General features: G+C 39.2%; 1 protein-coding gene across 1 annotated transcript in view; it reads left to right on the top strand.

Moving 5' to 3' along the window:
• Positions 1-10,650: 10,650 nt before the first annotated feature.
• MBOAT1 (membrane bound O-acyltransferase domain containing 1) overlaps positions 10,651-13,854 on the top strand; it is a 131,992-nt gene continuing 128,788 nt past the window's right edge. Inside the window, exon 1 of the mRNA XM_036740830.1 lies at positions 10,651-10,749. Within this exon, the coding sequence (XP_036596725.1) occupies positions 10,651-10,749 (99 nt within the window). The remainder of the gene's footprint in view (positions 10,750-13,854) is intronic.

Here is a 13,854-nt window from a genome sequence, read left to right as displayed (position 1 = left end):
TAAATTTAGGCTTAAACTTCCTAGGTAAAAAACAAACAAAAAACAAACCATTTAGACTATAGATTAAGACTATCTAAACTCCAAACTGAAAAACTAAAAAAAAAACAAACTTTAGTTCAAGATAGATGCTGTGGTTAATAGTCAAGCATAAGAGACTTTATACTGAAAATAATCTGAAGTTCCATCAAGGTGTGTACTCTCTTCCCTGATGCAGATTAAAGTCTTTCTGTGCTTTAAGAAGTGGCTTCCCAAGTTGTTCTGGTCAAAGGAAATACTACCTTCTGGTAATGAACCTTTATGAGATTAACTAGGTTGGTTCTGGGATGATAAACACAAAATCTACATCTAGGCCTGTATTAAAGGCGTTTCTAGCTTGGTAGCATCTTCCAGAATTCATACTTTATTGGCACAGTCTGCACGCATTCAGGGTCATCTATGTGATGAGTCGTCAAATAAAACTTCAGTGGAGGCAAACACAAGATATGATGGGACTAGATATTACATCTCCATTCTTGGAGAAGAAATAATCCTAATAACTCATTGCTCTAGTTTGAAGTTTTACACACACACACACACACACACACACACACACACACACACACGTATACTTATTTATATATGTATTGTCAATGATTTTCCAAAGGTTTAGTCCAAAGAAACAAGCAGAATCATTTTCCCCCCTTAACTGAAAGTTTGTCCTAAGAACAAGCAGAATGGGGTTCACCTCACCAAAAGTTTGAAAAAGAAACAAACAGAGTCAGGCTGTACATGTGCTATAACATGCTCATCTATTCTTATTAAGTTAGAGAATCATGCATGATGGAGTCAGAAATAATTCTAAACTCAGAGGTAAACAAGATGAAGGAGAACCTTTATACACTTAGAGCAATCCCAACTCAGGATGCCTATGTCACCCGAAAATTATAGTCTCCATGTATGTTTAACCATAATGTGAGAAAGGAATTTCTTAATTGAATAGGTTGTAAATACAATAAGATAAGAAAATGTCAAGGTATCAATTGAAATTATAGAGCCAGGATATCTGTGTTTCTTTTACCATTAACATGACATAATATAACATAAGAAAACATAAGAAAAGTTCCATTATTCAAGATAGTGTCTGGTTCAAGGCACCTTGTCCTTGGTAGTCATAAACAGAAGAATACTCCTGGTCACCTTCATCTGGCCTTGTAGTTGCTGACCCAGGAAGGGGCATTTGGAGTTCATTCACAGAGCAAAGCAAAGCATGTCTGTTATGTCAGAGCACACAAAGCATTATGGTAGGTTAAGCTCAGAGTGGGCCAAAATGACTTTCTTCTGATTGGCCAATTCAGGTTTTAGGCCTTTCTCAGGTGATGGGAGAGCACAAAATGGTTTACAGTATATACGCACACACCTATACTTATTTTCTTCCATTAAAGCCGTTATTAAAACAACAGAAAAGAATTTAAGTTTAGCCCTTGGGTCTACCTAAAAATGTTACCAGGTAGCCCAATGGAACTCGCTTAGAAATATTATGACTGTAAGAAGATAGTATTCAAAGAGTGATATTTTGGAGAAGCAATAAATGTTTCCCTAACAGTAGGAATAAAATATTTTTGCTTTAGGTGTTCAAATAACAATAAAAACTCAAATTTATATGGCACTTGTATTCTGAAGAGATCATGTCATAAAAAGTTTTTAAAGTCTATAATATATGTAGGACAGGTGTATGTGTGTGTGTGTGTGTGTGTGTGTGTGTGTGTGTGTGTAGATGAGTATAATAGGTTAAGCCTGACTCAGGATATTCTGGTGGTTTAGGTTGGGACTGGAATAAGGTAAGATACTCATAGACTATCTAACAATTTAAAAATAAACATTAATTACTGATAATTGGGGAAAAGGATATTCAGTGAGGACGAATAAATGAAAAAAATTGATAAAGGGTCTACCATGTGCCAAATACAGTGCTAAATTCTTGGTTCACAAATAGAAAAAATGAAATGGTCTCTGCTCTCAATGCTCACGCTCTCCTTGGGGATTACAAAGTATGAAAGAAAGTTCAGCAGCAAGCAGGGATGTGTTGGTAAATGTTGACACATTTAAGTTTAATCTGCACAATTAACATTCTCTCCATCATTTTTGTAAGTCTAGATTAGATAATCAATAGAATAATAAACCAAACCCTGATTTGTAGCATCTACTGATTTCTGAGGTGTAAATGTTCTCACTGAACATTTAACAACACTCTCAGGAGCCTGTAGGAGTTGGCTTCAGCGCACTCCCTTAATGTACAAAGTCCTTAACCTTCATGGGCCTCAGTTTCCTTATCTATAAAATGAGAGGGTTTCTAGCTCTAAATTTATGGCCTAATTTGATACCTCATTTTACTGCTGAGTTACTGTATAGTAAATGACTTGCTTCCACAGCTAGAGATGGCAGAGCTGGGGCCTGAGCTATTTTGACCAGCTTCCAGCACACCCCTGGATGCAGAGCATTTGGAAAGGCCTAAAGTCCTACGAGTTCATCTGAAGGCAAGGCCCAGAGGTTCTTTGATTATATAAGTTGGTCAAATGACAATGGGGACAGAAAGGGGGTGAATTGCAGCAGGCAGAGGCAGAGCAGATAATAAGGCCTGTTGATCCTACATCTCATTGGAAGAAATAGAATTGCTGATTTTCAATTCATCCAAGCCCTGTGAGCCATTAAGCAGCACTATCCGCCTAAAATATTTGTCACCTGTCAGATTGGTTTGGAGGTGTTCTGGGGTGTCCAGGTGCTACGGAAGGGGATAAAGGAAGAAGATGACTTAGATTTGGGTTGGGGGAGAATGCCCAATAGTGTCTGGTCAATGGGTTCAAGTCTTAGCCTTCTAGTCTAAGCAATGTTTCAATGCATTTAAAGGAAAATGTAGTCTTCTGTGAGTGGGGCAGGGCCTTAGGACAAGCTAGCCCAGTCTGGGTGGCCAGGATCCTAGTGGAAGATCTTACTTGCATTTGTAGCATCTTGGTTAGGGTCCCAAATCAACTAAGCACTATAAGCTTTGTGAGCCAAGACACATCTAACTTCTTTACTGCAGTTTCAGCAATGATAATGTGGAGACAACACCTGATGCATGTGAAATGACTTTGTAATTGTAAAATTGTAGAGGATTATATAAATGTTAACATATTATTACCATTGTTTCTCGTGCGCACACACACTTAATGCAAATATTGTGAAGCCCTACATGCCGTTGTTGTTGTTTCTGAGTAGTATCTAACTCTTATGGACCACTCTTCAAAGACCCAGCTGAAGCCCTTTCAGGCCATGCTGACCTTTACCTGCTCTGCTATTACTAAGTAATATTTCCTTTAGGTTTTTCATCTGCAAAATGAGGCTACAGCTTCTACTTTTTGTTCATTCCTCAGTTGTTTTTGAGGTGTGTCGTACTCTTTGTGCCTCATTTGGGGTTTTCTGGATACTGCACCACCTTGATGCTGCAATAATTTTATTTAGCCTACTTCATAGGGCTATGACATAATGTACATAGAAGGTCTGTGGCTGGGTTATAAAGCAGGTTTCTCAATGGTGGTTAGTTTCCTAGACCAGTCCACAAAAGTCTGGACTACAACAATGATATTACCATAACACTATTAATACTAATAGAATAGTGATTTATGTTTACCCTGGCCAGCTCTGTGTATTCAACCCTTCTGCTCCCTTTAGCCATTGGATATCCAGAGACCACATACTGGGTGACTTAATTCGTTCATTTTGGAATCACCACCCTAGGGTTATGCTATGCTGATTGTTGAGGCAGGAGCCAGTGAGTACAAATGCAAATGGACCACTATATGTAATGCCCCAGACTCTAGAGACCTTTGATTCTCCAATCCAGTTATTTCCTTGCTATTTGTCCTCCTGCCTAACTCTCTCCTCACCCCTTACCCTCCCCTACACCTAACTTCCTACTTTTTGATCTAGAAATAGTAATCATATCAATACCACCATTACTTCTGGAGAATCAACTGACTTTTGGATCTATTAACCATCCAAGCGACTACCCAAACCAAAACACTTCTCTGGCTACCACTACAGAATATTCTAAAAGTCTAAGTGCACTGCTTGCTGCTGCTGTTTGTCCTTCATTCTCAAAGAGGACCATGACATCAGGGAGGTGATGCCATAGCATGCAAGTGAATTGGATTTAAGTGGGGGAGGGCTGTGCAAAGCCACCAGCCTCACTTTCTCCTCCCAAGCCATCTGGGTCCAGTGGCCAGATATGCATCAGGACAACTGGAGATGGACCAGGATGCAGTGGGGAACCTTGACCTTTTTAAGCTAAGGTCTTTAACAGGTCTCAGTTTGACTGAGGCAATGACCATTTAGCGATTAAGGCTTAATAATAAAAAAAAATGAGGCAAAGAATGGCTTTAAAAAAAAAGATCTTAGAGGGGAAGACCCTCAGGGTTTCTGGCCGAAACAGAAACAATTGTTATTTACATTTATTCTGAGCCAATCGGGGCTGAAACAGTGACCAAGTAGGGCTTGGTCTGGGACCAGAGTGATTTGGGGTTAAGGCTGGTCTTTAAGAGAAAAAAAATGAAAATAAGGAAAAAAAAGTTTCAGACATTAAAATTTACATTTCCATTCGGGTAGAACACCCACAGGTAAGGGTGTAATAACCCATGTTGAGAGAAAAGGAAGAAAGAAAGAAAAAGGAAGGAAGGAAGGAAGGAAGGAAGGAAGGAAGGAAGGAAGGGAGGAAGGAAGGAAGGAAGGAAGACATGTTGCCCAATTGGAAGTTTGATCCTTGGTGGGCAGCTCCTTCTCTACTCACAGAAGTTGCTGTTTTTCCTTCCTTCTAGAAGAGGACCATGACATCAGGGAGGTGACACCATGACGCAAGTGAATTAGATTCAAGTGAGGGAGGGCTGTGCAAAATCACCTGCACTAAGACTTTTGGGATATCATGTATGTGTTATCTCCCTCTATTGGAAAGTAAGCCAGAGCTTGGCATATAGTAAGCACTTAATAAATATTTTGCATTTATTTCTTAAGTGAAATAGTACTAGTTTCTACCAACAGAAGTATTAATTCTATAGACTTAATAATACCAAAGTTATTATTAGTAGTAGAACTATTAGATTAAATAGAATTATTAGTCATAATACAAACACTAATTCTGTAACACTAATAGTATCAGAGCACTATTAGTGCAAATAGAAGTTACAATGATATATGAATTACTTGGGACATCAAATAATATGTTGATATATAATAAACCTTAGAAAATTTAACACTAACATTTTTAAAAATATTCCATATGTTCTCTTATTGTTACAATTGCTTTTTATATGACTTGACATTTATCTCACAATATTTTTGGTATATATTATTCAGTTCTTCACCATTAAACCACATTTTGATCACATTGGATATTAAGCATACCTTTGATGAACTGTCTAGCCTGTAGGTTTTCAACGGAGTTCAAATCAGTCAAATCAAATGAGATCAAATGAGATGACATAAAACACTGCAAAAATTAAAGAACTGTATAAATGTTGTTATTATCAGTCAATCAAACAATCAGCAGCATAAATGAGGTGAATTTTAAGGTCATTAAAGCATATGTCTCCATTTCTTGGATAAATTTCTTAAGCTTTCATGCCTTGGTTCATGGTGCAAGGTTGAAGCATTTCAACTCCTTTTGGGAATTTCTGTAATTATGGAATAATTCTCCTTTATACAGAATGTATGTCAAATTTCATCCTTCCTCAACAGGGACAAGACTTCCAAAATTACTGGAAATTTTAAAAAATCTCCAAAATTTTTCTGGGAACGGATATTTTACAGTCCGATGAACATGTGTAGATATTACAGGATCATCAGAACTTCTGATAAACTGTTTTTGGTATAATCTTGAATAAAAAATAAGTTTCATCAATAAAAATTACTTTCTCCCCCCCCCAATTTTTGATACTCTGGTATTTGTATTGTCATGTCCATGACAAGCAGTTTTTCTTCACAACAACAATTAACAATTCTTTTTGTTTTGTTTTGTTTTACTGTTCTTCTGACTACTAAAGACTATAGAAGAAAACTACTAAATACTATAGGAAGCAAGAAAAGCAGGGTAGCTTTGAAAACAATGTGTAGTATTTACTACTTAGTTTTTCAAAAAGAAAGATAATCTCAGTATAAAGACCACTAACTCTGCTAAGAGTTCAGACTTTCTGTTGCCTTGGACAAGTTGCTTAACCATAGGACTGCACAATTTTAAGAGTAGGAAGAGGCATCAGGAACAAGCTAGGTAAACTCATACCCCAAAAGAAAAATCATAACACTAGGTCACACCGACAAGTAGTCATCCGGCTTTTGCTTGAAGACTTCTGGTGAGAGGGAATCTATTCACTCCAATGTCAGTCTATTCCATTTAGGGATAGCTCCAATGATCTTGGAGTGGGGCTTAGCATCAAGTCTAAATTTGACTCTTTGCAACTTCTGTACATGACTGTCGATTCTGTGCCTCATTTGAGTATCCACTTCTAAGTTATCAATCTGTTGCCATTGGCAGGTCTGACTAATAACAAATTATAAAGAACACAAAGGAAAGGAAGGCTAAAAACGGATCTATAACATGGACTGCAGACCATATATGTACACACATTCATAAATTAAATTAAATTGAAAATATCATCTGAAAGTTTCTACGTTGTGTCTTTGCAGTTTCAGCATTTCAAGATTACTCTCCAATGGCATACAACTGATTCTCTTCAGAACCCAAACCATCTATATTTCAACTTCCTTTTGTGTGTTATCTTCTTCCATTAGAATGTAAGTTCCTTGAAAGCAGGGGCTATTTTTCTTTTTAGCTTGCATTTATTTGTGTCCCCAGGACTTAACACAGTGTCAAGCATGTACTAAATGCTTAATAATTGTTTCCTTCCTTCCTTTCCTCCTCTCTCCCTCCCTCCTTCCTTCCTTCCTTCCTTCTTTGGAATTAGAGAGAGCCCAGAGTGGGAGGCCAGATGGGCAAAATTTGCACTGGGTCTATATTATTGTACTTCCTAAGAATAACCTTTTTGTAGTTTCTGGTGACAGTGACCTGATCTCACACCATAATGAACCCCCTATTTCAGTGTACATCTGATTGGCTCAGCCATTTATCTGACACTCTGTTGATTTATTATTGGCTGTTTATGTGGATATTATACAAGGCTCTCCCTTTTATTCTGTTCTTGCATCTTAACTATTTTGTATGCTCCATCCCTTAGTAAAACAAGATCAGTTATATTGGATCCAGTTTCATATATCTATTATCAGCTTTTTATATTGTTCTGTGAAGTACTGTTGGTTTGTGCAGGAAGAATTTTTAACATTTTATCATTTAGTCTGGGAACATCTATCTTTCTCTTCTTTTTTTTTTGAAGGAAGTATTAACTTTACTATAGCTTCTTTAGTGTGATGGGCTCTATATTTTGTAAATATTGTGCCAGTTTTTGTTTGAGTACTTTCTAAATCCATTGTCATCCATTTTAATATTCCAAAGGTGTGCGTCAAGACTGGCGTTTTAAAGGTGTTAATTGCTCTAAGCAGAATCTTCTCATTGTGCTTTGAGTTCAGGATGTCAGTGGGTCCCTTGAAATATACAGCTATAACTTTCTTTTTGTATATTATATATACTTTTATATTATACTAATGTGTCTTGCCTGAAAAGGCCTAGGGATATTTACTTGTAAACATCACATTTGTCCATTGCTCTATTTGTCCACTTGATTCTACTTTTGTTCTTTTATTTTCGATGGAATTCAGATCAAAATAGACCTGGAATAAACCACTGTCCCGTCATTATTCTTTTATGCTTAGTATTTGGCAAATGAAGGTCAATAAAATAAGTGATTCATAATTGAATGAAAACATTGAGAGGCAGGCTCATTTTTTTTTTTTTTGGTGCACTTACCGAACCAAGCATTCTTAGTAGCAGATAATACAACAGGGTTGACATGCACATTTTCTTGATCCCACAAAGTTTCATTTTTTTCTCTAGGGCCCCATGTTTTGGAAATTTTTGATTCCACATAGTTTGGGTTTTGTGAGCATTTCGAATTGCAAGAACACTGTCTTAAATTTTTCAGAATTCATATTATGTCCTGGTGATTAAGCATGGTAGTTTTATCTGTGACTCTACTTTGATTAGGGTATAATTTATTTGTCGAATTTTCAAAGATATTTTGAAGTTTGTAGTATAAGAATTTATAATCTTTTAATTTATAAAGAATAGTGACCTTCTTTTGTACAATTTTGTTCACTTGATCATGCCTTTCTTAATATTCAGAAGGTACTAAATTTATCTACCTGAAGTGATATGTTGCCCAATTTTCACAATTTCCTTAAAGTGCGTGCATTGATTTATAAATCCTAGGTCCTTGAAATTGAGTTTTCTCTGGTTTCTGGTAGCAATGGCCTAAGTCTGTATTGATATCATAAGCCTCTCTGTTTTTGTAAGCAAATAGCTTGACAATGATTTGTCTACATATTATTGGTTGAGTTTCTTCTCATTACTTTCTTTCATTCCCATTTTTTGCATGGCTGAGAAAAATAGTCTTAGGATGAATCACTATCCTTTTTTAAATGTTTAATGTTCTATTTATTATTGTGGAGGTTAAATAAATAAAAGTATTTTGATGTAAGCTCCTCTTCTCTAGACTCACTAAAAGCATCTTTCGGACAACTCCAGTAGCAGTCAAGAAAAAAGGGATGATGTGTACTTCATCTTCCTCCGTGATTTTGATTTCTTGTAATAGGTCTTCATATTTTAGAACTTTTTAATTCTACAAAGTTTGAAGATTTTGAATATTCAATGTGGAGACAGCTATTCAAACTATTATTTAAAATTTTCTGGATTGACGTTATGTCCAGGTGATTATGGGCACCAGTTTTGTCTGTGACAATGTTCCGATTCCAGTATGGTTTATTTGTTGAAATCTCAAGGATATTGTAGGAACTGTATTTTTTAGCATAGGATAATAATATTTTAGAATTGTTATTAGTATGCTTCAGGAGCTGTCATCAGCATACAGAAATTACTGGGTGACTATCTCTAGAACTTTTGATTATGTCCAATACCTGGGAACCTAGAGGTCAATAAATCCAACCTCCTTGTCTGTAAGATTGAGGAGAGGTTGAGTCACTATCCCAGGGTCACACATAGCTAATGCATGTTTGAGGCAGGATTTGAACTTAGTTTTCCTGTCCTCAAATCCTGGGGGCTATCCACTGAACCATCAATCTCTTCTAGCTATGAAAGACTCGACAGGAGCAGGAAAGCTCTTTCTGTGACTAGCTACATTTCACAGTTTAACACTATCAAAGGTAGCGCTACCAGAGTAAATCACTGCTATTCTAAGGACTTGGGAGTTCCAAAGACAAAGGAGCAAATAGAAAAGGGTGGTTTCCTCTATGTGAAGGTGTGGAAGCAAGGAGAAAGAATGGGTTCTCAGTTAATTACTTGAGGAGGAGAAGGTAAAGAAATGCCGGGAAGCTAGGGGAAAACCAGATTTTAAAATGAACATACTGTCTAAGGATGGCTTTATGTACTAAAAGCGTTTCTCTCTCTCTCTCTCTCTCTCTTCCTCCTGATGTCTCTGTCGTCCCTTCTTCTTCCTCCTCCTCTGTCTCTCTTTCGTAGGGAGTGGGGGAGTGGTGAATTCCTTAGAAGCAGGATACAAATATGAGAATTAGAGCACTTTTACTCCCTTGCTTCAGGCACTCAGGAATCAACCCTAAGATTATCAGACACCTGAGCAATAGCTGTCAGCGGATTTGACTTTTGGGGAATCTCGCAGGAGCAAGGAACAGAAAGTGAGTTAAATTGCAGGGGTATGTCCCCTCGTGCAAGAATGGTGTAATGAAAAGAACCGTTCAATTTAGAGTCAGAGGATCTGTGTTCAGATACCTGCTCTTTATTTAAATTTGTTACCTGTATAAACTTAGGCAAGTCACTTGTCTGGGTCGGAATTTCCTCAGAACTACAAAAAGAGGGGATCGAACAAGGTTATCTGTTACAGCCCCTTCCAGATCTAAGTTTGGTGATCTTAGAAGAAACCGAGGCATGGAGTCCTCGAGAATGGAGTCCTCTCAGGGACTAGAGGCCCAGTAGGAGGTCTGGGCTAGATGCCTTAGTGGGGAGATCAGGACCGGGGTGCGCCGGCTCCCCTCCCAGTCTTCACTCCCAGCTCGGAAGGAGGGTGAGGCCGCGGGGGCGGAGGCTTCTCTCACTCTCTTTTTCGACCTCTCTCCTAGCCAGAGGAGGGCGGGACCGAGCGAGGGAATGCTCTTCTGTTAGCAGATTCCCGCCCTCCGCTCCCCCAACGCCCACCCTCCCGGGGCTGTCCTGGGTCACTGCCGCCAATAAGAGCGAAGAGGAGGGGAGCGGGAAGCTGAGCCGGCTCCCCACCAGGCCAACTTCTGCCGTGACCACAGTGCCAGCGCCAGCGCTGCACCCCCTCCAGCTCCCTCCGGCTCTGCTCGGCTGCCGCCCGGAGCCCAGCTTGCGGTTGGTCTCCTCGCTGCGTCCCCTAGGCTCGCCTGTCCCTGGGGTCAAGTCCCCACCCAGGCCGGGCGAAGACACCGGGAAGGGTAGCTCGGGGTGAGGGCAGACGCGACAGCCCCCCCCGAAGATGCAGGATGGCAACAGAACCGCCGCCGTCCAGCCTTGCCTATCGCACCACGGGCTCCACCTTGTTGCATCCGATCAGCGACCTCCTGGGCATCCCGCTGGACCAGGTAACTAACTGTAGGGAACCGGTGCTCGACCCCTTTTCACCCATCATGTATCCACTATAGAACTCTGAGGCACGAGTGGTGGGGAGAAAGACAGACGTGTTCTGTAGGAAGGGGGAAAAGTTAAATCTCTTAAACCCGTCCCGGATTTTGCTAACAGGCTAGACACATGGGCCTGTTTTGCAACAGTGAGAAGTTACTCTGCAAATGGAATATTTACTTTTGAAAGGAAATGGGTGTAGTTTAAGGGGTAGGTTAAAGCGTGAACTTAAGCTTTTTAGACCCTAAAGAATCCTTTGCCTCCCCTTCCCCTTCTGCCCCTACCTTCTATTCTTGTCCCGCCCCCGCCTTCCATCTCTTCCCTGGTAACAAAATGTCAACAAGACAGACTCCAGACTATTTTAAATTCAGAATTAAAAATTTTAGGGTCCTCATCACCTGTGCAGTCAGAGACGTCTGATTTAGTTGTCAATGCAGCTGCATGTGTTCACTTTTAGACAGAGGGGAACTTTCCTGTGAAAGTGTGCTATTTAGGAAGTAAAAAAAGGCATTTGTCAAACTTTATAATGACAGGTGTAAACCCGTCCGTGTATAAAGATTGATATGCTGAGACTCTAAGACGTCTTGGGATTGCCTCTTTTTGATTCCGATGCACCTTATCTTTAGGAGTCTGTGGCTCCTGAGTACCTCTAGAGCTAAGAGGAAAAGGTCACTCCCTGATAGGGTGAGGCAGTTAGTTACGGTCGAGGAATCATAAAATGTAAATGGTTAAAAAACAAAAAGGTACTGGTATTCCTGGTGAGTTGGTTTGGGCCCACTGGGTTTGTGTATTGTTCCTTGGCGCTTCTTCATTTTGGCCGGGCATCTCTTTCCTTCTTTCCCTTTTCACTTGTTGATCGCTTACTCTATCACTTTTCGAACATGACTACACCTGTTGCCCTTTCTACTCGCATTTCTTTAGCAACGCGGAAGTCTAAGTTTGCCTTATTCAGACATTGTTTAATGAGCCAACCCTGCTTCTGTCTCCAGTGTGAGGATCTAACTCTAACCCCACCTGACTAGTGCTTCATCAAAAGTTTCGAAACAGAGAGACAGGAAATTGGGAGCCAGAACAGATGTGTGCATTTTTTTAATTCATGAATTACTATCAGGGAGTAGCCCGTAGGGTGGACCTCCGCTTGTACAGACAGAGATACAAATACAATGTCAAATCCCTCTGGCCTGAGACAAAACAAAGCTATTGCCTTATGAAGAGTGAGCTCCTTTCTCCCTCCACAAAAAGTTGTGGTTTTTTTTTTTTGTTTTTTTTTTTTACAAAAAATTCATTCTTTCACCTGTTGTGGAGACTTTCTCTTTTACATAAAAAAGAGATACATATTCGTATTATTTGTCTGTAGTGGTTTCGGATTCTTTTCCTAGGGCAACCATCCCATCTCCAACCTTTAGTACTTATATAAACCAGTCTCTACGAAAATCATTTCAGACTGTGGGAAAGCTTGGGAGGTAAAATGGGGAGGGCACTGTCAGAAGAGAGTTGAAAGAGGAACTGGAAGAAAAAGAGTTGGAGAGAGATATTTTGAGGGAGACAGTTAACTTACTCTGTATCAACTACCAAACCTCTGTTGGAAACACTGAAACTTTGCTCTGTAACTAGAGTGCACCTCTTCCACCACCTCTCAGCCTAGAAAAGGGCTGACACCTCCCATCCCCCCCATCTGAGAAATTTCGTTACAGGATAGTGAAAGACATGTTTTAGTTTATTTGGAAGATCTGGGGTGACTTTCTACAGAAAATGAGATCTTGGCTAGAGTGTAGAATTGGGAATTTGGAACTTCCCCTTTTTTTTTTCATTTTACCTTCAACAACTTTAGGGGTAACTCAAAGCTTTCCTTATACTTTCTTTCGCCTTTTCCTCATGCCTCCGATAACTATCTGAATGTGATCTGGGTGGAGTCTCATTTTTCTGTCTTTTCTTTCCCAAGGAAAGCAATGTTATCAAAGCAGAATACCATGATGTTTTTATTGGGTGGGGGAGGAGGGGAATAATTTTCACAGATTTACTCATATCAAGATGGTATTAATTCTACTTTCCAATGGATTAACAAAGACTAATTCAATTCAGTTCCACAATATTTCAGAAATGCCTGCCTATTATGTACATGATACTATGTAAAGTTACTTCAAACTTAAACCTGAGCTATCTGTAGCCCAGCCTACAGAATGATCACCCTGAGAAAATAATCCCTTCAGTCACTCTCAGTATAAAGACCCCGAGTGGATGTTGCTGTTCCATCTTGTTAGGTATGTCTGACTCTTCATGACCCCATTTGGGGTGTTCTTGGCAAAGATACTAAAATGATTTGCCATTTCCTACTCCAGCTCATTTATAAACTGAGACAAACAGGGTTAAGTGACTTGCCCATCTTCACACAGCTAGTAAATTTCTGAGGCTGGATTTAAACTTAGAGCCTCTTGACTCCAGGCCTGGTACTCAATCCACTGTGCCACCTAACTGCCTTGAGTGGATATGAAGCCTTAAGGAATGAATTTTTAACTCAGACCAAATTGGGTCTAGTAGGCAAAATAGCGTAGGAAGCTTTTGTTCTTGCATTAAAATAGGTTATTATTTTTATTTTTCATTTAACAAATATTAAAAAAACCAATCTGGACCTCCTGCTCCTCCCACCAAATTAGGCCCTCCCCAGCCCTCAACACATAGCTTTGTAGTCCAGCAAAACAAATTCCCACATTAGCTATTTCCAAAAATGTGTGTCTCTTTCAGCAGCCTAAGTTTATTATATCTCTAGAAGGCAGTGAGTGATGTATTTCTTTTTCATTCTTTTGGATTCATGGTTTATCACCGGTGTTGATCAGAGTTCTAAAGTCTTTCAAAGTTGTTTCAATACTGCTTTTTTCACTGTATAAATTGTTCTCCTCGATCCGCTCACTTTACTTTGCATAGGTTCACAAACGTCTTCTGAAGTTGTTGATTTCATCATTTCTTATATTAATAGTCTTCATTTCTTAATATTCCATTACATTCACATATTACAATTTATTTAGCCATTATCCAAAAGGAAGACAGCCTTCTAATTTCCAAGCTTTGGC

This window comes from Trichosurus vulpecula, chromosome 1, assembly GCF_011100635.1.
Source record: "Trichosurus vulpecula isolate mTriVul1 chromosome 1, mTriVul1.pri, whole genome shotgun sequence".
NCBI lineage: Eukaryota > Metazoa > Chordata > Mammalia > Diprotodontia > Phalangeridae > Trichosurus > Trichosurus vulpecula.
Note: the sequence above shows the minus strand (reverse complement) of the source record. Positions and strands in the feature narration are given on the sequence as shown.